Source organism: Siphateles boraxobius, unplaced genomic scaffold, assembly GCF_051911475.1.
Source record: "Siphateles boraxobius isolate OS27281-9 unplaced genomic scaffold, OSU_SipBor_1 61, whole genome shotgun sequence".
Lineage (NCBI taxonomy): Eukaryota > Metazoa > Chordata > Actinopteri > Cypriniformes > Leuciscidae > Siphateles > Siphateles boraxobius.
Window position 1 is genome coordinate 6,399,531 of NW_027509188.1, and position 24,744 is coordinate 6,424,274.

At 38.4% G+C, this 24,744-nt stretch overlaps 1 protein-coding gene across 1 annotated transcript; it reads left to right on the forward strand.

Annotated features, from left to right (window-relative positions):
• The first annotated feature begins 5,583 nt into the window (after positions 1-5,583).
• On the forward strand, positions 5,584-24,744 carry LOC143718637 (uncharacterized). Its single transcript, XM_077209665.1, has 5 exons — positions 5,584-5,998; positions 23,206-23,559; positions 23,639-23,763; positions 24,380-24,475; positions 24,565-24,744. The coding sequence occupies exons 1-5, from the start codon at positions 5,839-5,841 to the stop codon at positions 24,568-24,570; spliced, it is 741 nt and encodes a 246-aa protein (XP_077065780.1). The 5' UTR covers positions 5,584-5,838; the 3' UTR covers positions 24,571-24,744.

Genomic DNA, 24,744 nt, shown 5'->3' on the forward strand with positions numbered 1-24,744 from the left:
ATGATGAAGCACACTGCTCCAGAGTTTCTACAAGAAATAGTTGCCGATTAGATCAGACAGTGTAAAAACAAAACAAGTTTAGATGTTAATGCAGGGCTGCCAACTCTCACGCATTGAGCGTGAGACACACGCAATTGACCCAATTCTCACGCTCTCACGCCACACCCCCGATTTCTCACGCTTAAGTGTCAACCCGGTAGGTAAAATGCCTGAAAGATGAGTTTATCTATATATCTACCTGTTGAGCCACTCGCGATCGACTAGTTATACCGCAAATTAGTTAAATATCCCGTAATCTAGAGTAAAGATATTGTGCTCCAAACCGCGCGCACGGCAGAGGTAAGCGAGCGAGAGACCTTGCGTGTGCAGACCACCCCCCCCCCCCCCCCCCCCCCGTTGGAGTAGTCTCACGCCAAGCTAAACTCAAAAGTTGGCAGCCCTGTTAATGTGTTGTACTTAGTGTTCTCTGATGTAATTGTGGACGAGTGTCAAAAGATTAAATACATACCTCCAAGTCTGTTATGTATACAATTTTTTTTAATTGCAAATAAATGTATTATGTACACTGCCCATTATTTTTTTACAAAGTTATTTCAGAATACGAATCTGGAGCCATTTTCATTATCAAGGTCAGGTTTGTTTATTTTCATTCTAGCCATATGATTAAACTTTTTTTTTAAAAGGCCTCCTCAAAAAAGTTAACAATATTGGAGTAAATCTAAACATCATTTATGTAGTTATTTATACAAATGTGGATTACAATTTTAAATGTATTACTTACCCGGAAATGCCCATCAGTCTCTGCTGTCTTGCAACAGAACCAAAAGTGGTTAACAATGTCTTTGGTCCACTTCAAAAGTATTTTTTGCCCTGACAGCTGTCCAAAAAAAAAAGAACATATTTAGAATATGTTATAAAAATATGTTCACATGTCCAAGTTGAAACTTTAAAATATAAAAACCCACTGCTGTGATCTTCTTGGCCAGATTCTTCGCACCATGCCACATATCCCATGAGTGTTTTGAAGCAAATATATGCAATAGGGAAAAAAAAACATCCACATCTACTAAACAAAAGATTATATATTTATTTAGTAAATAATAAATACCGTACTTACTCATAAGAGAAGAAATCTGATTGTGAGCATCCGTACATATTTCTGTGAGCTTTATTTCAGTTAGAAGCTTGTCCATGGTCCTTACAAAAGCCTCTCTTTCCATAATTACAGATTTTCGTTGGGTCTGCCTTTTGTCAATGGTCACAACAGATATGATTTCCTTTGATTCGTTCTCCATTGTGGTGTAGGTGCAGTACTGTGCACAGTGTCCTGGACTGTCCATTCTTCCATCTGCTGTAAAAGTCAAGAAAAAATAAATGATTTCTAAATGATAAATGCGATGACAAACTGGAAAAAAGTTCAAGACAGGATAAAATAAAAACCAGATCGAAATCAGTTAGAAACATTGTACTTTAAAAAAAGTATATATAAAATAACAAATTTGAACTAAATCATGAATTAAGGATATTACATACAACAATATAGTTTGAAATGAAATTATTTTCAAAAAGACAGGGGACATACCTAGCACTACAACACTGTCTTTATCCTGCAGCCGTTGGATCGCTGTAGATCTCTTCACTTCCCAAAATTCCTTGATTGTTCCTACACAGTAGGTGTCTTGTATGTTAAAGAAAAGGTCCTTCCCAACAAATCCCATGTTCATGTATTTGAACAGGTGGGAAAGTTTATAGTAGTTATTCCCAGACAGTAGTACATTTGTAGCCATCATGAAGTCCCCTGCCTGTAGCCCATTTTTTAGTGTGGGCTGTGAGTTCCACTTCCATATTTTGTGTCCATAGGAACATATCTGTAAAATATTAAAACAGTATTATAATTAGACAAACTCAAACTCAAATTTTTTGTATAAATTAAAGTTAAATAAACAATGTAGATGTATAACGTTGTTGTGGTATGTAGATACTTTTAGACTCACCCATTCAATGATTGTTCCTGTGCCTCTTGAAGTCAGATTTACTTCAAATGGTGCTGAAGCCTGGCAAGCCTGATTTGTCACATTGTGACAGGCAGCTTTAGACACGTAACCAGCTGTTTCAAGTTCAATTAATACACTATTGATGCCTTCTGTCCAATTACATCATCCTCACACAAGACCTGTAAGCTAGACGGTGACGTGACCAAATCTTCTTCTTGGGGCGGTACATCATTCTCAGTGGAAAGTAGTACAGTTTCTTCCAGGCTGATGAACGGAAGCTTTTCCATCATCTCCAATGTTGTTTTTCCTCCACCAGTTCTGTCATTGTAAACAAGTTATTACATTATGCATTATTAACATGCGTTTACGTTTTGGAAAATTGATTAATATTTTTTTACATATCAGTAAAAAATTAACTTATTATAAACACAGCATTACAGTAAAATATACAATATATAGGCTAAATTGTTTCACTTTTATTCCATTCAACTAGAAGGAATAACATACAGTCTATGTATAGCTTGCCATTGATCCAAGACTAGCAATGTACATTCGCAATCACACAAGAGTTTTAAACTATGGTGAAACCTATGAACAAACCTCATACAAATAGATGGGATGTAGTCATCATCCAAACTACTATCTTCACTTGCTGATTCCAAAGCAACATTGTCATCTTTATCTCTACAAAGACAAATACATAATAATTCAATTAATCAAACATAAAATTACACAAAGGGTGAGTTTATTAAGAGGATTCAGTTTCAAATATTGAGAGCTTTCATCATGGGTATAAAACAAGAGTAATATACAAATAATGGATTATAATAATACTTACCCTGTGTTTTGAAGATCCTTAGTGTCTTCTTTCAGGGTAATGGTGGACTCATCATGAACACTCATTTTAGAAAAACTATAATAAAAAATAATAATTATAACATTTTATTAAAAAATGTCTGTTCAAGTTTTGCAAAACATAATCTGCACTACAAATGCTATTTATGTAATTTGTGTTCATAAAGAAATTTTAATACATGATTGCATGTGAAAGGACTTTTATGTAATTTCCGATTATGAATTTTACATAAAGTAACAATTTATTACTTCTATAAAATATTTTTAAATCACCTTTCATCCAGCGCCTGTTCTGGTTCAGCAATTGAAATTTCTTCAATATCAGGCTCCAGAAAGCAGTGTTCTCTTTAAAATAACATCAACAAAAAACATCTATTTGTTATACTTTCATATGTTGCGAACTTGAAAAGTAATATAATAAGACTTATGCATACCTTACCTATGTGATGATGACTCACTGCATGTATGAATGGTCGAGAGAGTTTGAAAGGGCATTCCATGTCTTTTGTTTGGAGTTGATGTGGATGGACCTCCTTTTTCATAACTGTTCAATAAGGAAATAAATTTCAATTTAGTTTATCACTACCAACACATAATACATAGTGAGTGAGAGAACCAGCAATACGCTGTTCATTAGAACACGCGCTCTGTCGCTCCCCACGTTCATCAGTCATTCTAATCTAGTATTCTAATAAACATGTATTTTGGAACTCAGAGATATATGAATTACCAGACCATTATTAAATCAATATTATATTATATTTAGCTCGTATTAACAGGTGATAAAAGTGACGGTCACCTTACATTAATTGAACAAGAGACATGTTACCATGAAGCTAACGTTACTTTCTCCAGCTAGATATAAAACCAATCCATCTGCGTTTTACACATCATCGTGTCACCAAATATACGGATAGAAATATACTTTTAAATCAGTTTTTAAAAAATAGTTTCAGTCTCCCAAAACAAATGGATCCACCTGTTTGAAACGCCCATACAATACAAAATGTATACGTATTCAGCTAAACGCGTCTCAATGTGGTCAAGATCGCTAAGCAATATGCAAACATGCAGCATGCTATGATTATACGATTATTATGTTAGCTGAATGGTTACTTAACTTACCTGTTTATTAAAACGCAAGCGAGATCAGCATCTCTCTGCAGTGCGAGCTTGTCACGAAGCTTTCGCCATCTTTCAAAGGCTTCTCCAAGGTTTACACGTCTCTTGCTTCTTCTATGGTCCCAAAATCTTCTCGGGTCATTTTTTTCACCCGTACGTTTGCGCTTTGTTGAGCTGGCAGAACGTACAGCCAAAGAGTAGTCATGATCCATTATCATACAGACTTTTTTATACGGGTGTTCCCCTTATACTGTCAGTGTTCCTCTTTGAGTTTGGCGGTTCCGCCGAGTTCCGCAGGAAGGAAGACGCAAACGCGGATATGACGTGATAGACGGGAGACATAACGGAAATAAAGACACGGTCCGTGTCTTCGAATTAAAATATTAATTTCTCTGAATTTCGAAGTTGATTGGAACTGTCGGGATAATGTAAATACATAACTTTAAAAAATATATAACATAGATATAGTGATTTCTTATATTTTTAAAGCAAAAAAATTACATATTGTGCCTTTAAGGAAAACATTTCTGGATTTTTCTTCGAATAATAGACTTCAATGACAACCAGCGTTTTGAAGTCCAAATCAATGCAGTTTCAAAGGTCTTTGTAGTGCTTTAACGGACTGTGCACGATCGCAGCTGAGGAGGGGGGGTCTTACTCGCGAAACGATAGGTCATTTTCAAAAAATAAAATATATATTATATATACGACCAATACAATTTGAACTATCCTCCTTCGCACAGTCGAGTGGGGCGGTACTTCCGCCAACGCCGGCGATATCGAGCCTGACCTTTTAACGTGATGACGTAGTTCCTGGCACGTTGCATTGGGGTGAGTAAATTATTAGGAAATTTTCACTTTGAGGTGAACTAATCCTTTAAGTCAATAGCTTTGCTCAAAAACACAGTTTCTTTCAGGAATTAAACATCTCTGTGTTGCTCTGAGAAGCCAAAAGGCTCTTTCTGCTTTGGCTTAATTTAGAAACTACTTTTGTTGGCGGAGAAAAAGTAGACAAAGTAACTGGCTATACTGTGTCTAAAATGTAAGTTACTCAGTTGTGTGTAAGTATCTGTCCTGTGTGAACAGAGATATACTGAAACATCATGTCTGACGTGTTCAGGAAGTGACTTCAGGAAGCTGCAGATCAGTTACTGTGTTTTGCTTCTGCTCCGTGTTATTCTAAATATCTAGCAAATGAGACTGACATTGTCATTCAAGATGGTGATGCCCTATAGAGCATCTTTCAAGTTATTTATTTGACCTATACACACAATTTGATGATTGCATTACATTTACACTCACATGCCAACCCACACAATATAGTGGTAAAGTAATGTGATCACTATAATTCTATAGTTTAAAATAGAAATATCTGTATTGCTAAATAATTTATAGTCATTTTTATAGATTTACTTTGCGAGATGTATGATATTTCCATCATGTAAGCAAAGTCAACAGTGATTACAAGGTGTTTGGTTTCAATTCTTTCACGTTATCTAATTGATGATCACTCTATTCTTTGGCTATGTTTAGACGTCTATTCATTTTTCACTGACAGCCCAAATTTGGCCTTGTTTTAGCCTAGACGTCGAGGCTGTGTTCGGACTGCTATTAGATGTCTTTTAAACACAATATTGCTTTCTGGGCTGTCACTCACATTGCTGAGTTTCACATATACATCAGAAAAGGGAAGACAAGACTATCACAACTTCTGCTTCAAGTCAACTTTAAGGGTCGGATGTCACATTTTTTTCTTCTTCACACATTGACCACAAGTTTGTTTGCCACCTTGCTTTAAAAAGAAGACGAGTGCTGATTACATCTAAAAAGAACAAGGAACCAAAAAATTGAATGTTAAAGAGAAGAAATGTCTCAAAGTATTTACGATGATGTGATCGGGACTGTATCTGAGAGAATGCAGACAGAGAGAGTGGAGATGACAGTGGAAATCTATGAGAGTGCAGAAAGTGTGAGAGATTATGACTTCAGGACAGAGACGAACACACACCAACCCCTTCAGCGTTCAGGTAATCACATTCATTACTTTGATAGAAACATCGGTCTGCACATGTTCAGTCGTCTAATGTCATAACTGTGGTGTTCAGGAAGTGATTGTGTGAAGATCAGAAGCAGTGTGTTTGGTTCTGCTATGGGTTTTTCTGATGCTTTTATTGGATTTAATTACTAACCATTTGTATTTGTTTTCGGAAATAAAATAAAAACAAACCAAAATGTTTACTCAGCTTGTGTGTTTTAGCTAGGATGGTCATAAATTTGATATCTGAAATGATTTTTGTTACAGTTTATGCCATCAGATTTCTGTGATTTAGCAATATGCCCCAGTAGAATTACTGTATTTAAACTTTTTTTTTTTTTAACAAACAAGACAATTGCAAATATAGGCCTTTTAAAAAAATTTAAGACCAAGTCATTCAAATGAGGAGTGAAAGCAGTAATAATCTGTACCTATTATAGCATAGAGTCAAAATTTTCACACAAATTACCCTTTTCCCCCATCGATTTATCTTAGATTAGGCAGTACACATTTGGTAAAGTTTAGATTGTGATCATGACTTTGGGTTATGTTTGAAGACGAGGCAGACAACGGCTGCTCTGTATTACACAAACAGCAGGGGAGAAAATGATGATCAAGCCAAGCTAATGTTACTTATTTGAGATGAATTTACTCTACCTTTGCCAGAGTTCCTACGCAGTTTGGAAAAGTATGGAATTTGATTTGAGTAATTTCCAGGTCTGGAAAAGTATGGAAAAAATAAATCAGAGTATGGAAAAATATTTATGTTTCCAGACTATTGTCCCTATTTCGTTTTCTAAATATAAAATTAAGAATTTCTAAATGTGTATATATATATATATATATACAATCATTTTTTTCATGGCATTTGGATTAGGCTGCCAAAAGATCGTTTTAACACTTGATCTGCTGGAGTCTAGTGCTGCGTTCCAAGCAGGTTTTTGAGTACGTAAATCATGACTTCAAACCACGACTCACGACTTTGTAACGTTCCAGGCCAGTCACGCCAAACTACCTGAGGGGGGGCCTGCCATTGTTGTTTTGTATGGTTTCGCGGGCCATGTGACGTCAGAACTCGTAACTGGGAGTACATCGATCTAGTTCGAGTTCACGGGTGGGAAGTCACGGGTTTGACTGCCGTTCCAGTGCACTTTCACGGGTATAAGGTTGGAAAAACACGGGTTACAGGTTGCCTGGAACGAGGCATAGGTCTGCAGTGATTAGCTGTTACGTTGTTAGGCAGCAGTTGCCATCACAGCGCCCCTACCTCAAACTGAGTTTGACTAAACACCTGGAACGTTGTCCTTGATTTTTACATTGAAGTGTGGACTTCACGGCAAACAAAATGGGAAAATACAAGTTTTCCGAGGGCTGGCTTGCCAATCCTAAATATAAAGCCTGGTTAGCCAAAGACTTAAAATTTACAAAGAATGCTATTATCTCCTACATGGGGGAGGCGGCAATTGTAAGCCATCTGCTAAAAGCATCGTCGTCTGGTCACAGCATCCACCACACAAAGTCTCAGCACGTTTATGGCCCAGACCAAGGTGGGACCAAGACCGACCACATCAAGTCACGAAGCCACTAATGTACCGATTGATCAAAGGTGAGAATTTGAACTAATCAGTCAGACATTATCCTTTAATTACTACTTAACCGTTAGCAGGAAGTCTGACGATCTAAAGCTAACATCAGCTTATCAATTCAGTACCACACCAAGATTATTACGTGTATATAGTGTTGCTGAGAAGATAAAGGGCATTTCTCGTGGGAATATGGAGTGATGCGGCGTGAGTGTTGTTTCTCTTTACTGTTATATTTGATATTTTATAGTCTATCAGTGTTATAAATTAAAGTTGTGTATTTCCATTTCGCAAAACTTTGATATTTACTAGAGTATCCGGGCCGCTGAATGAGCACGCGCATCCGCGTCACACAATCAAATAAGCAAAAGATCGAGGGAGCACGCAATCATTAAGATTAGATTGTGTTTTGTTGTTAAGTGATCTATTATGACGAGGGAATTAATTCAATATGCGTGTAACGTTATTCATATTACACAAGTTTGTCTTTTTCCAAAAACAGTTGTATTTTGACCTTCGTTAAATGAACGAGTGCGCGCCTCCGCGTCACTCAAACCAGCAACAGATGGGGAGCGCATGACATGGTCATTTAGATTCAACTTCAAACCAGGATTATAGTATCAATCCGATTTGTCAGAGGTGAATATATGGAGGTTATAAAGTGTTTTAGGTTGCTTATCATTCAAGCATGTTGTCAGTTTGAGAGAACCAATGCATGTAGTAAACCTTAGTGGATCTGTAGATAGAATAAATATTTACAGGTGACTGTACGACAGTAAACTATTAAATCTAACGTTAATCCTGAAAAAAAAAATTCTATAATGTGGTTGAAAACTTGGAGGACTTTGATGGACAACAACAGTGTCTAACAAACCTTTCTAATAAATGAATAAATAATTGTATAGTGTAGCAAACATTATTATACTGGAGTGTGTACCTTTTTATTATTTAAAAATCTATTATTTAAAGTTATCAGTGACATCTTTTAACTACATTAACAACAAATCAAATGAAATCAATTGCAGAGCTGTCAGAGAAGCTGCATCTGAAGGGGCATTTAGATGTTTAATGCAGCTGTTTAATGCAGCTCAGGTGGCATGAATACAGTTACACTGCAATTACAATTTCACAAATGTTATGTGATTAATGGTGTAAATATAATATATTTAGAATACAGAAATATGAAATGTTGGGAAAAAACACTTTTAAATACGAAACTAAAACCTCCATTAAAATGATTTGTTCATACCGGCTAATTCATTCATGGATGAAGCAAGTGACTACTGTCATTATAAATAGGTTGTGGAGTGCAATAAGTGAGGAGACAAGAGAAGGAGATGCGTCGAGTCAGCTTTACTCTCCACTTCAATATATCTGTCACACTGTACAGCGAGTGAGATCAAAACAACCACACAACGTTAACCCAGAACCCTTATAACATAATGTCTTGGTGAATGTCTCTTTCAGTCTTACTTGTGGGTCACCACAAGGTCACTGAATCATTGACTGATCTAATTTGTTAAATGCAGATTCACTTAATAACTAAACACTGTGTTGTTTGTAGATGCAGTAGTTCTACTGAGCAAAACTAGAGCAAAACAGGACTCTTGTTTATATGATATTGCTTATTATATATATTATTCATGAATTATATTGTTATAAATATAAAAAACAAGTCTCAGCCTCAGATGTCTCGCCCACAGACCATTGGCTGAACGTCTGATGCATAAGGCACGCAGAATCGGAAACACTTTGGGAGTTTCAAAGTCGTAATCTGACATCATCGGTCCATCATCGAATTTCCAGGTCACATTTGTTAACGGTCTGCCTGGAAGCTGGAAACAACTGCTGTGACGCCAAACCCCCTCATGGAAGAAGAAAATTATGCTTGTAACAATGAGCGTTTTTATCATACATATTTTAAAGTTAAGGATTCATTAGTTTGATATAGCTTACATTGGAACAAACACTAATAACATCTTAGTTGATGAGTTTATTTTTGACAGATCATACTATATATTTAACATATGAGCAGAAATGGCTAACAAAAGTTTATTTGATATTTTAGAATAAAAACTTTATAATCTATCCAAAACTACGAAAACGTGTCTTTCGTATTTCATCTGTAACATAGTAAACAACAGCGCAGAAACGTGATTCAAATTTAAACAGTCTTTTTGCGTTTACAGACACAATTCCACATCGCGATTAGAACAAAGCACAAGAATAAAAAACTTACTATTCACAATTCTCGGCTAGATCCGTCGCTCCTCGAATGAAAATAAACCAGCACATGTTCTAAGGAAAATGTCCCAGGATTATTCCTCACAGCCTCGAAAGACGAAATAGTACATTAATCTGATGATTAAATTTGTTGTGTTATCGCGTTTTTGAGGGGCGTTGACACGTTTGCATGTGTTGCCACAGATCATTTGCGTTTGAATAGTGCGTGCTCTTCGTGGGCATCAAATCAGCAGAATAATGAGCTGAGAGAACAATAATGAGATCGGCTGACATCTCTCTCTTTTTTTATAGATTACATAAACAGAGAATATTTATTTTAGTTTTGAATTAGATATTTTAAAAGTACAAACTTAAATGATTATAAAGATATATTGCTCATGCCTGGGTGAATAGTTTAGAAGTTTAGAGACGTGCTCCAGAAAAAAAGTTAACGGAGACAGAGAAGCAGAAAGCACACCCTGTTTATTTTCTTTATTTTACAAAAGCACAATGTTTTATTTCGATTGTAAGTGGACACATAAAAAAGTAGACATTCAACAGTTTATTTTTTATATTTCTTAAGTCTGTATGACCAAAAATGACAGAGTATTTTAAGTCTATTTTCCTGCTATGTGAAAAAAATCGAGCAAATGCGCCGGCGCGTTTTCAGATCCCAGAGGGTTAATGGATGCACAGCAGTCTGTAATTGTAGGGACATCGACTTTACATTTTCATGCCCTTAACATGGCGCTGAACAAAACAAACTCTGATTGGCTGCTTTGAAAGCTGTAATAGCGCTCCATTAGTCTGAAGGGCTAGCTACATGTGACTACTGTACATGCATGGGGTCTATCTGTGCACGTGCCTGATCAGAGGATTAATCAGTTAGCAAAATAATCATTCGTTTCACCCCTGTTCTCTACCAAATGTGCTGAAACTGTTTTTATTATGGTGTCACAGCTGCTACTTCATCCGGTAGTTCAATGAGGACCTTTGTGAGTGGGCCAGAGGTTCTGTCTGCTGAAGTGTACTGGGCACTTGATGTCATGGAAAAGCATGGTTCCTTCAACAGCTGCACTGGGAAGGGTGACCTTTTTCGTCTTATGTTTCCAGACAGCAACATTGCTTCTAAGTTCACATGTGGGGAGGACAAAGCAGCTTACTTGACAACATTTGGAATTGCACCACATGTTTCATCACTACTTTTGTCAAAAGTGAAATGTGCTAGTGACTATGTTTTACTTTTTGATCAGAGTTTGAACCGCCCCCTCCAGTCAAAACAGTTAGATTTGCACATACGCTTTTGGGATGGAGACCATGTTAGCAAGAACAAGTCTTTTGAGTCTGTTGAGAAGGCATGCACTGACCCCATGTTTTTGGTAAAAGCCATAAAGTATCAAACTGACAAGCCCATGCTACCTTTCCTGGCAGATGATCTTTTTACTACATTGATGCACTTTCTCCAGAGATTTGTCAAAGGTGATATACTTAAGAGGATGAAGACCGCAGTGAAGCTCTTCTCAGAAGACTTCAAAGATCGATCAAATCACAAAGATGCCTCCCTTATCAACATAGGATTTGTTGCAGACAAACAACCTTCAGAGCTGAGGGTGAAGAAGAAGGTTTCTGAGCTAGATGTCCTCACAGTTAGAAAAGAGACCAAGGAGTTTCTTGTCACAGCTGTGACAAAGCTGCTAGAGAAATGCCCTCTGAAGTACACACTGGTTAGAAACTTGGCATGGCTGGATCCACAGAAGATAAAAGAGAAGTCTGGCCTTTGTGAGAAACAACTGAGGCTGTGCCTGCAGATCATCTCCAGTGCTGGGAAAGTCAGAGAGAACAAGTGTGACACAATCCTCAACCAGTTCAGAGACTTTGCTGTGGTCTGCAAAATGAGTGAAGATGCCTCAGAGTGGCCCACTAGTGCCCACTCTAGACTGGACACCTTCTTTCATGCACAACTGGCAAAAGAGCATGCATTCAAAGATCTGTGGGAAATTGTCCAAAAGGTTCTCCTGCAGTCCCATGGTCAGGCTTCTGTGGAAAGAGGGTTCTCTGTTAATAAGAACATTACTGTTGCAAACATGAAGGAGATGTAATGCCAAACCAGCAGAGGGAGCCCTCACCGGGGTAGTGACTGTGTTCCACTCCCTCTGCTTCTTTTGCACTCATTTCCCGTTTGACTGCTATTTAACCAGAGACAAATAATAAGAAATGAAAATGATGAGGGGTCGGAAAGTGAGGAAGAAGGACATGAGCAAGATAAGAAGGAAATAAATGAGAATTTTATAGTCATAATAAGATTCAATGACAAAGATCAAGAGAGTTTGAAGATTATCAACCCGTTTGTATTAACAAAACATCTGGCAAGTAAGATAGGGGAGATAATATATGCAAAGGTCCTAAATGATGGAAATTTGTTGGTAAAATGTGCAAATGAGGGTCAATTTGAGAAAGCATTCAAAGTAAAAGTGATTGGAAAACTAAAAGTGATCAACACAAGGAGGGTGGGAGCACGAAATGAGGGAGGATGTAAAGGAGTGATCACAGGGGTACCCATGAATGTAGGAATGGAGGAACTTAAAAGACATCTTAAAGGGGGGGAAATAGTGAGTGCGCAAAGATTTAAAACAACAAGAGAAGGAGTGAAAAAGGATAGTGTAACGGTATTGATTGAATTTGAGGGGGAGAATATGCAAAAAATAGGTATACCTTGGTTATTTGAGCTACCCAGTGAGAATGTATGTGCCAAGACCATTGAGGTGTTTTAACTGTCAGAGGTTTGGACATATAGCCAATAACTGTAAAGAGAAGAAGAGATGTGCAAGATGTGGGGGCGAGCATGACTACGGAGAGTGTGGAACAGGAGTGCAACCAAAATTTGTTGTAATTGTGGAGGGAACCATAATGTGGCATATGGAGGATGTGAGGTGATGAGGCAGGAAAATAAAATCCAGAAAATAAGAGTGGAAAGAAGGATCACTTATGCAGAAGCTGCAAGAGTGTCAAGAGTACATGACAATATCACCACAGAACAAGCAGAATTGGGGGTTGAAGAACAACAGCAAAGAACAAGTGACAAGATGTATGTGGACAAAAAGGACTTGGTAACGTTTATTGCAGGAGTGATAAATAGTACTGCTGAAGTTAAATCAAAAAATGATAAAATACAGCTGGTTGTCAAAGCAGCAGTAAATCATTTAGGACTAGTGGGACTAACGTGGGAAGAAGTGAGGGAGAATCTCACTAATCAGTCAAGCCAGGATGCACCATGTATTGGTTAATATTAATGGTTATTATTTTACAATGGAATTCTAGAAGCATACTGGCCAATGGCCAGAAATTCAAACATTTCATCAAAGACAGTAAAGTAAATCCAGATGTAGTGTGTATCCAGGAAATCTGGTTAAAGCCAAATTTAGAGTTTGTGATTCATGGATATATAGGGATAAGGAATGACAGAGTTAATGGGGGACGGGGAGGAGGAGGAGGATGTGCTACATTTATTAAACAAGATATTCCATATAGGGTTCTAGAAAAGGGAAAGGATCTAGAATACATTGTGGTAGTATTGTGGGAAAGAGGGGAGGAAGTGGTTATAATAAACTACTATAATCCTTGCAAAAGGTTGGAAGTAGATAAGTTATCAAGGATACAAGGAATTAATAGACAAAAAGTAATATGGTGTGCAGATTTTAATGCTCATAGTAAAATTTGGGGGGGTTCACATACAGATGTAAATGGAAGGGTGATAGAAGAGTTGATGGATGATAAGGAGTTAGTGTGTATGAATGACGGAAGAGGAACAAGAATAAACATAACAACAGGAAATGAATCGACATTAGATATTACATTAGTGTCAAATACCTTGGCTGGAATAAGTAACTGGCACGTTTGGAATGATTCAACAATGGGCAGCGATCACTACCCAGTATCATGCTCAGTGGGAGAGCGAGTGGAAGTAAGACAAGGTGAAGGAATACTAAAATGGGGTTTTAGAAGAGCAGATTGGGAAAATTTTCAGCAATTAAGTGAGGAATCAATATCAAGGATAGACATTTCTGGGAACATAGATGAAATAAACAAACAAATAACATCAGCAATTATTGTGGCAGCAGGTGGATCTATTCCCAAAAGTAAACAAAGGAGGATTAAAAAACTGGTACCATGGTGGACAGAAGAGTGTCGTCAGGCTGTAAAAAACAGGAATAGAGCATTTAAACTAGTTAAAAACACCCATAACTTGCAGCATTTGATTCAGTATAAAAAGGCACAGGCTAATGTGAGAAGAACAGTACGTCAAGCTAAAAGGGCAAGTTGGAAGACATTTTGCAATGAAATAGGAAGAACAACATCTGTGGGAGAGGTTTGGGGAATGATACAAAGGATGGGAGGAGTAAGGAGGGAATGGGATATTCCAGTTTTAAGTACTGAGGAAGGAACAGCAATCTCCAATAAGGATAAAGCAGAGATGATGGCAAAAGCATTTGTAAAAATTCACAGTTCAGATAACCTATCAGAAGTATGCAAAATGAGAAAGGAAAGAACAATGAATCAGTATCCAAGTGTATTAAACTGGAGGGATAAAGTTGATGATAAAATTGATGAACCTTTTAATATGGCAGAGTTAATGAGAGCAATAAACAGAGCTAAACCAACATCTCCAGGAAAAGATCAGATATGCTACGTGATGCTAAAACATCAAGGAAAAGGAGCACTCTTAAAGTTGCTGCCCTTATATAACAGAGTGTGGGAGGAGGGAAGATTACCGAAAGCATGGAAAGAGGCAGTAGTCGTTCCAATAAGGAAACCTGGAAAGGATCCTTCTAAACCCACTAGTTACAGACCAATAGCATTAACATCAAATGCATGCAAAATTATGGAAAGGATGATAACAGAAAGGTTATCGTATATACTAGAAAAAAATGGAAAGCTAGCAAACTATCAAAGTGGTTTTAGGAAAGGAAGGAGTACCATGGATTCGGTGATAAGACTAGAAAATGAAATAAGAAAGGCTCAGGCAAATAACGAATCAGTCATTACAGTGTTTTTCGATATAGAAAAAGCTTATGACATGATGTGGAAAGAAGGATTGTTAATAAAGTTGCACTTGGTAGGTGTAGGGGGCAGAGTCTTTAACTGGATAAAGAATTTTTTGTTTGGAAGAAAAATTGAAGTACGCATAGGGTCAGACATATCAAGTCAGTATGATGTGGGCAATGGAACGCCTCAAGGCAGTGTGATAAGCCCACTACTTTTTATCAACATGATCGATGATGTCTTCACAAAGGTGCCAATGGATATAGGGAGGTCACTGTTTGCGGATGATGGGAGTATGCAATTAGGAAAGTACAAGGAGCAATTGATGAGGTGGTGGAGTGGGGATATGATTGGGGGTTAAGTTCTCAATAGAAAAAACACAAACAGTCTTTTCACCAGGAAACAAATTAAGGAAGGGATGAAGTTAAATATGTATGGGAAAGAATTAGAAAGGGTTGGAACATTCAAATTTTTGGGAGTCATTTTTGATTCTCGGCTAACATGGGCAGATCATATAAAGAAAATAGAAGGAAAATGCAAAAAAGTTATTAATGTGATGAGATGTTTGACAGGTAGGGAATGGGGAGCAAGTTGCTCTGCATTAAAAGCAATATATGTGGCATTGATTAGATCTGTGTTGGATTACGGAAGTGTAGCTTATGGGTCAGCAGCCAAATCTCAGTTACAGAAACTAGATATGATTCAGGCACAGGCATTAAGAGTGTGTAGTGGTGCTTTTAAAACTTCACCAGTACCTGCACTTCAGGTAGAAATGGGAGAAATGCCGTTAGCATTAAGGAGGAGGCAGATGATGACAAACTTTTTGACCAATTTGCAGGGACATAATGATTTCCACCCCACTAAAGTAGTGTTGCGGGAGACATGGGAGAACGCAAGATTTAATGGAGATAATTTTAGTCGAGTAGGTAATGAGGTAGCAAAAGAATTTGGAGTGTTTGATATGAAGTTGAGCTCTGCAGTTGTATATCCGATGGTGGCTCCATGGGTACTTGTTTGGCCAGATATTGACTGGTATTTGTTAGACTTAAAAAGGAAAGAAAAAGATGAAATAGATTTGGTTAGAGCATTCAAATACCATATAAATAAAGATTATAAAGAATTCATACATATATATACAGATGGTTCTAAAAAACCCGAGACAGGGGTGACAGGATATGTGGTGGCAATACCTGCAAAAGGAATAGGAATTAATAGAAGAACATCAGATTTTTTGGGAGTATATACAGTGGAAATGGTGGAAGTGTTAGTTGCGTTAAGGTGGATGGAAAAAACAAGGCAAGAAAAGGTGCTGATATGCTCCGATTCATCCTCAGTCCTTGTGAGTTTAACCTGTTAACCGTTGCCAGAGCGTCGGCGCACTGAAGCGTTTTTTTTATTTATTTAGTTCAAATTTACTATCAGATTTAATGTTATACCTTGACAAACTATACATCATTAAAAAGATATAATACTCAAGATTCAGTATTTGACCACTATTGTATTCTGAGAAACTTATAGTGACAGTTATGTCTTAATTTGTGTCAGGAGTTATTAAATGAAAAAATGAGTCGATACCTTTAATATGAATTATGAGCGTCAGCTGGTCCATTCATAAAAAACACTCCGTGCTGTCGTCATGACAGCGATTCGCAAAACATCGTCCCTCAGGGCTTTAGCACAAAAATGTGGAGACTTGGAGGAATATTGATATATTCTCATAGATTCACATCATATTTATATAGACAGGAATAATATTTATTGAATTTATACCCAAATGGGTCGATGTAATGATTATGATCGCTTCTTACTGAGATGTGCTGTGTTTTCAATTCATACCAATAGCCTGAGGGCGCTATATGCACAATAACAGTCCATATATGGATCACGAAGAAGACCCATAGTCATGTGACATTCCAGGACGTCACTGATACAGAAAGTAGCTGACAGAGATCGCTGTAACATGCAGATAAAGATGTTTTGAAGACAATAAACATGATTGCAATGATATTTGAGGTACATGTGTTCTTCAAGCCGTGCCAGGTATTTCATAATAATAGATTATATTTATAATGTAATGCTAATCGATATAGATTTCATCATCGTGCAGAACACTATAAATAATAAATTTTCTGTCGGATTTTTTTTAAATCTGAAGCCAAATTAGATCACAGAAGATTATTTAAAACACTCGACTTGCGTTATAAAGTAAGTTTGGAGCACAAACATGGTTTTAATCTCATAAATGGTCGTGTATTGATGGTGTGCTAAGCTAACATGCTAGCTAGCCCAGGTGCACCTGCCACCAGCAGTTATTGATTTATGATTTTTTTCTAAATAGGAATGCTTACTGAAATGTTTCAGTGCATTTGATACCAGTTTCAAATATTTAGTGAGAACTTTGATAAAAAGAAATTAGGGTTTGAAACCCTATGAATAGCCTGTGAATAGCCAGTCGTTAGTAGCTATAATGCAGACAAAAGAGATGCATATTTAGAGCCATAACCAGTCTGGAGAGGTGTAAATGTGTGCAGGGGGAGACTCACACTGAATGGGGCTCGTTTGCACCACAAAATAATAGAGACAATAGACTGAATAGATGACTCAGAAGATGACTAAACATCAGTTTGCATTTTAGAGTCTAATCAAAATAAAGTAATTTGACATGTTCTTGAAAAACATTTAACTAAATACAGAGTTTTAGACTTATCATTTTCAGATTTTAAATATAAAATGGTCACACATATGGCTTTAGCTGCAGTGCATTTCTAGATTGCTCCAGGGCCAACTTCAATTTTATTTTTATGAAGATGTTTCATAAAAATAAATTTCTAATAACTTTACAAAACTTTGAAGCTATTTAAACATTTTTTTTTTCATTATGACAATAATTATTTCTACATTTACAATAAACTACTAGGTGTCAGCTTTCAAATGAGATCATACTTGTGCTTTTAGTGCAAAGGGTTCATGAACTGTATCTGTTTAAGTTTGGGTATGCCATTTCTGGGGATTTTTCAAAAGTGGCCTTGAAGGTTAACAGGTTAAGTTATTTTCATTCTAAGAGCCGTCCGGATGTATTATATGAAGTCCTTCAGTCAGTTACAAGGATAACAAATCAAGGAGGACAGGTACAATTTATGTGGGTTCCAGCACATGTAGGGGTGAAAGGGAATGAGCAGGTGGATGAATTGGCAAAAAGGGCTTTAAAGAAGGAAAATATAGAAATGCAAATTAAAATAAGTAAAGCAGAGGTCAAAAGTATTATCTGGGAAAAAACTAACCAAATGTGGCAAGAAAGATGGGACAGAGAGGAAAAAGGAAGGCATTTATATCAAATTCAAAAGAGTGTAAAAAATAACTAGGTTAGGTGGTGGGCACAGAAGAGAGGAAACTGTAATGACAAGGTTAAGGCTGGGCCACTGTGCTTTAAACAAATCACTGAAAATTATAGGAAAACATGAGACAGGCTTGTGTGAGTGGTGTCAGGAAGAGGAGTCAGTGGAGCACATAATTATAAGATGTAGGAGGTATGAGATACAGAGAGTGATAATGAGGAATAATTTGAGGGAATTAGGGGTACAGGAATTAACATTAAATGGAGTGTTGAATATAGGTGACAGAGCACAGGTTAGAATATTGTTAACTTTTTTAAGGGAAACTGGTTTGTGGGATAGGTTATGAAGATAAATAGGGATATAGGAAAGTGTGTAGGGAAATTAATGAATCTGAGTGTGTGTTATAAGTTTTTTTTAATTTATTTTTTTATGTGGAAATTAGATTGTAAGCCTAATGTCTGATTCACACTCCGGAGCAGAAGGTGGCGGTAATGCACCAAAAGCTGGTTGCCAACTGCCGTTAAAACAAAGAAGAAGAAGAAGATACTCATTGCGAAGTATTGCCAGTTTACCTGCCTTACCGAGCGTTATTTCCTGTTGATCCTGCTTGTCTACTGTGTATGATTCTGCCTGGTTACCTGTTTTGGTTGCCTGATCGGACTGATGTTTTTGCTTGGACCTTTTGCCTGCCTTAGTACTCACTCTTGCCTGTTGGAATTCCCCTTTGTACGTTGAAAGATCTGACTGCTACCTTGGTTTTGACCCTCTGCCTGCCTTATCGTATTTGTTTGTGGAAACTATCTTTAATAAACTTCCGCACATGGATTCTCACTCAGCCTCAGCGTCCTCGTTACAGGAGAGAACCTTGATTGCCCAGTGGGAAATAGTAGACCACCTGCACCATGTGGGTGGGGTAGCTAATGTAGGGATGACCAAATAACTACTACAGTCTGCTGGCTGTGCAAGAAAGAGATACCATGCATACCTTTAAATTAAATTTACATTAAATTAAATTTAAATTAATTTACAGTAGTTTCCAGCATTATTTTCACAGTTAAATTCTGAATACGGTATTACATTCTGAATGATCACAGTTAAAGCCTGTGAAGTGATAATAATGTAATTTTCTGTGAAATATTAGTTACATCTTGTAAAATCCTGGAAATAATTGACAGTGTATGTTCTGTCGCACACAAATGAAAATGTTGATGTCATATGATGTTTGTGTGAAGAAACAATCTGAAATTCAAGGTGTTGTTTATTACATCCAAGATGGCGCCGCGGATGGCTGCCTCGGTGTGGAGCTCTCCAGCTATTGTGTTGTTTTTGTTCGTTTGTTCTGCGTTTAGTCATTCTTTTCCTATCAGTTTCACCAAAGACGAACTACTGGACATTAGGAAACACACACCAGAAACCTTTTCTACAGTTTTTGATTATTCGGACGTTTTGCTGGACATTCTCGTCGGAGGTGCAGTGTTGTTGTTCAAACGCGCGTTCAGACGCAAACGCGGGAAGCGAGCCGGCGCGCTGGTTAAACTCCGCGAGCGCGGCCTGCGCACTGCACTCCCCAGTATTCATCTCGTGAATCTCCAATCCCTTCCTAACAAAACGGATGAACTTCTTCTCCTCACCCACACTAACAAGGATTTTTTAAACTCTGCTGCTTTGTGCTTCACTGAAACCTGGCTGAGTGAAGCCATACCGGACAACGCAATACATCTGCCATCTTCCAGCTGTTCCGAGAGGATCGCATCGCGGAGCTAACGGGGAAAACGAGAGGTGGTGGATTGTGTTTCTACATTAACGAAAGTTGGTGTTCAGATGTAACAACACTGAAGAAGATGTGCTCTCCTAATTTAGAGGCACATTTCATAAAATGTAAACCCTTCTACTCGCCTCGGGAATTTTCCTCTTTCATTCTCGTGAATGTTTACATCCCTCCAGACGCGTGCGTGAGCGCGGCGCTACAACAGCTGGCTGAACAAATATCTGAAACGGAACAAAGGTACCCAGACTCTCTTTTAATCATTCTTGGGGATTTTAACAAAGCAAATCTTTCCCGTGAACTACCAAAAAACAGACAGCACATTACATGTCCCACCAGAGACAGTAATATACTGGACCACTGTTACACCACAATAAGAAATGCGTATCACTCCGTCCCATGGGCAGCTTTGGGGCTCTCTGATCACTGTTTGGTTCATCTCATACCGACCTACAGGCAGAAACTGAAATCAGCTAAACCTGGAATAAGGACTGTAAAAAGATGGACTAATGAAGCAGAGCAGAATCTACAGGCCTGCTTTGATTGCACTGATTGGACTGTTTTTGAAGCTGCTACCAATGATCTGGATGAGCTCACAGATACTGTAACATCATATATAAGTTTCTGTGAGGATACATGCATTCCTACCAGGACATTCTTATCATTCACTAATGATAAACCATGGTTTACTGGGAAACTCAAACCCCTTCGTCATGCCAAAGAGGATGCTTACAGAAGTGGGGATAAAATCTTGTATAACCAGGCCAGAAACAGATTGACAAAGGAGATCAGAGTTGCTAAAAGGAACTACTCTGATAAACTGAAAAAACAGTTTTCATCCAACGACCCATCATCAGTCTGGAATGGCCTGAGGAACATCACCAACTACAAGTCACCATCCCCTCGATCTGTGGACAATCAACACCTGGCTGACGATTTAAATTCATTTTACTGCCGGTTTGAAAAGCCCTCATTCACACCACACACCCGGTCTGATCTGCACTTCACACTTTCACCATCACCTCCTGCACTCCAATTATCACTCCCCCCTCCTGCCATCCAACCTGAGCTTAAGGTCTGAGTGGAGGACGTGAGCCGAGTCTTCAAAAAACAGAAGACTAGGATAGCCTCAGGCCCAGACGGCATCTCATCTGCTTGTTTAAAAGCCTGCGCTGACCAACTGGCCCCGGTCTTCACGCAGATCTTCAACAGATCATTGGAGCAGTGTGAAGGTCCCTGCTGCTTCAAACGCTCCACTATCATTCCTGTCCCCAAAAAACCCAAAATCACTGGACTCAATGACTACAGACCTGTCGCTCTCACGTCTGTGGTCATGAAGTCGTTTGAAAGACTGGTGCTGGCCCACCTGAAGGACCTCACTGGACCCTTGCTGGATCCCTTTCAGTTTGCTTACAGAGCAAACAGGTCTGTGGATGATGCAGTCAACATGGGACTGCATTATATCCTGCAACATCTCGACAGACCAGGGACTTATGCAAGGATCCTCTTTGTGGACTTCAGTTCGGCCTTCAATACCATCATGCCTGGTCTTCTCACAGCCAAACTGACCCAGCTCTCCATACCATCCTCGATCTGTCAGTGGATCACCAGCTTCCTGACGGACCGGCAGCAGCGAGTGAGACTGGGGAAACACACATCCAGGACTCTCACCACCAGCACTGGCGCCCCCCAAGGGTGCGTTCTCTCCCCACTGCTCTTCTCCCTGTACACTAATGACTGCACTTCTAAAGACCCCACTGTCAAGCTCCTGAAATTTGCAGACGACACCACTGTCATCGGTCTCATCCAAAACGGTGACGAGTCTGCTTACAGACTGGAGGTTGAACAGCTGGCTGCCTGGTGCAGTTATAACAACCTTGAGCTGAACACGCTCAAAACAGTGGAGATGATCGTGGACTTCAGGAGGAACAGCCCAGCACTCCCCCCACTCACCATCATGAACAGCACTGTGGAAGCAGTGGAGTCATTCAGGTTCCTGGGCACTATCATCTCTCAGGACCTGAAGTGGGACAATCACATTGACTCCACTGTGAAAAAGGCCCAGCAGAGACTGTACTTCCTTCGCCAGCTGAGGAAGTTCAACCTGCCACAGGATCTGCTGATTCAGTTCTACTCAGCCGTCATTGAGTCTGTCTTGTGCGCTTCCATCGCTGTCTGGTTTGGTTCAGCTACCAAATCAGACATCAGGAGACTACAACGGACAGTCCGGACTACGGAGAGGATCATTGGTGCCCCCCTGCCAAACCTCCAGGACCTGTACTCTTCCAGAGTGAGGAAGAGAGCAGGTAAAATCATCACAGACTCCACTCACCCTGGACACCACCTGTTTGAACTGTTACCGTCAAGACGGAGACTCAGATCACTGGCCACAAGAACATCTCGGCACAGGAACAGTTTCTTCCCACAGGCCATTTCCCTCCTGAACAGTTAACACTCCTCCCAAGGCATATGCCTGTAAGTGCAATACTCCCACTGTTTAGTGCAATATCCCACAACTCAGGTGATACTTATATGTAGATTTATTTATTTATAATATTCAAAACACTGTAAATAGGTTCATAATCTGTAAATTTGAAAATGTCTATTCTGACTAAACCCAACTGTGATAGTTTTATTCTCATATATTTATATATATATATATTTTTTTTTTTATTCTTATAATTTGTAGTATTATGTTTCATGTTGTATTTGTATTTGTATATGTCCACTGGAAGCCTCAGTACCAAAACAAATTCCTTGTGTGTGCAAGCACACTTGGCAATAAAGCTCTTTCTGATTCTGATTCTGATTCTGATCAACTTCTCCAGTGAGATGTTAAACGATGCAGCTGAATAAGAGTCACCCTGAAAATGTGCTAACTTGAACCTGGCTGCTACATCTAACCACACTACCACAATTGTGCCATTTAGCAAGAGCTTTTTGTTATGCAAATGTATTGGTATTATCAGACAGGAAGTCACACGCTCTTGTACTGTGACGTACGTTGTCACTTATTGGGCACATTTACTAAATTTAGAGTCACAAATAGCAGAGGACTACAGAGTAGAAACACACATACATCATTTCCATGACCAAGAGAACAAAAATGTCTCAGCCTGTTTATGGCAATATAAACACTGATGGAACACAAGATCTGGACAGAGGAACTCAGAGAAACCATACAGGTACAAATACAACACTCAATAGGACATTAATAAAACCTTCATCATTATTTTCTTTACTTTATTTTCAGGAAGTGATTGTGTGAGGATCAGAAGCTCCAGAGCAGCTCCAGTGTGTTTGTTGCTTCTGTGTGTTCTTCTGCTGACTGCAGTCATAGTGCTGTGTGTCCACATCCATACAAAGACCACAAACTACACAGAACAGAGACAACAGTTACTAAACATGATTACAAACCTCACAGAAGAGAGAGACCAGCTACTAAACAAGATTACCAACCAAACAGAAGAGAAAGACCAGACACTACACAAGGACATAACCTTGACAAATGAAATGGATGGAGTAACCAAGAACAATTACCAGTCTAATGACAGAGACCAGTTCAATCAGGAGAGAAATGAACTGTGGAAGATGCTCAATGAAATGGGTAATGTTAGATTATAGTGTTTTCATAATTCAGTACCGGTGTTAAAAAGAGCTAGTCGATGATCTGGTTCTGTTTACAGATGGATGTATTTATCAATCCAGTTTTTACTATATGTCTTCTGAGAAGAAGAGCTGGACTGAGAGCAGAAGATACTGTACAGAGAGAGGAGCAGATCTGATCATCATAAACAACAAAGAGAAAGAAGTGAGTGAAAAATAGATTGACCACCGAAAGTTGTGCTGCACTCTTACATTATGACCACTCAGAAACACAGACGTTAAAGAGTTAATTCACCCAAAAATGACAACTCTGTCATCGATTCCTCAACCTCTCTCTTTTCAAACCCATAAGACTTTGTTCTTCTTCAGAAAACAAATGAAAGATATTTTTGAATGAAATCAATTGAAAGTGTATTCACCCCAAACTCTGTACAAAATGCTCATCACATGTAGAGATCAACCGTTCTTGCTTGAAAAAAGTTGCTCTATGTTTGTTCGCTGATCAAACGCTGAATCTGTTGATCATATAAGGTGATCGTGTCTCACCGGAACACTTGGATTAAACGGCTCAATTCATATGGATTACTTTTACGATTTCTTTGTGAACTTTTTAAAGCGTCAGAGTTTTGGGTGAATAGACTTTTAATGGAGGGAAAGAAATCTCTCAGATTTAAATATAAAAAAATATCTTTATTTGTGTTACGAAGATGAAAGAAAGTTTTATGGAGCTGGAACTACATGAGTGTGAGGAACTGTTGATAGCATTTTCATCTTTAGGTGAACTAACCCTTTAAATGTAGCTTCCTTGTTGGTTCTACTAGGAGCTTGTGAAGAAGATGTCTGGAAACACTGCAGTCTGGATGGGTCTGACGGACAGTGATGTGGAGAACAGATGGACATGGGTTGATGGCAGCACACTGACCTCAGGCTCTGGGTGAGGAATCCCTGAACTGATTAATCTCTAATAAATGATCATTTCTCACAGTCTGAACATCTAATGCTGAACTGTTGATACAGGTCCTGGATGTTTGGAGAACCAAATGGATATGGAAAAGAGAATTGTGCTGTGTTATATCCATCAGGGTGGTATGATTATCCATGTAATGATGCTTTTAAATGTATCTGTGTGAAAAATATTGAAAAAATGAGTAATTAAATAAAATATTAATAATATATTAAATATGAA

What these genes read in the sequence shown, in the direction of transcription:
- LOC143718637 (XM_077209665.1), top strand. Translation starts at nt 5,839, where the DNA reads ATGTCTCAAAGTATTTACGATGATGTGATCGGGACTGTATCTGAGAGA. An exon ending in CCAACCCCTTCAGCGTTCAG is followed by an intron (nt 5,999 to 23,205) that starts GTAATCACATTC and finishes CTTTATTTTCAG; the next exon opens with GAAGTGATTGTGTGAGGATC. An exon ending in GAAGATGCTCAATGAAATGG is followed by an intron (nt 23,560 to 23,638) that starts GTAATGTTAGAT and finishes TTCTGTTTACAG; the next exon opens with ATGGATGTATTTATCAATCC.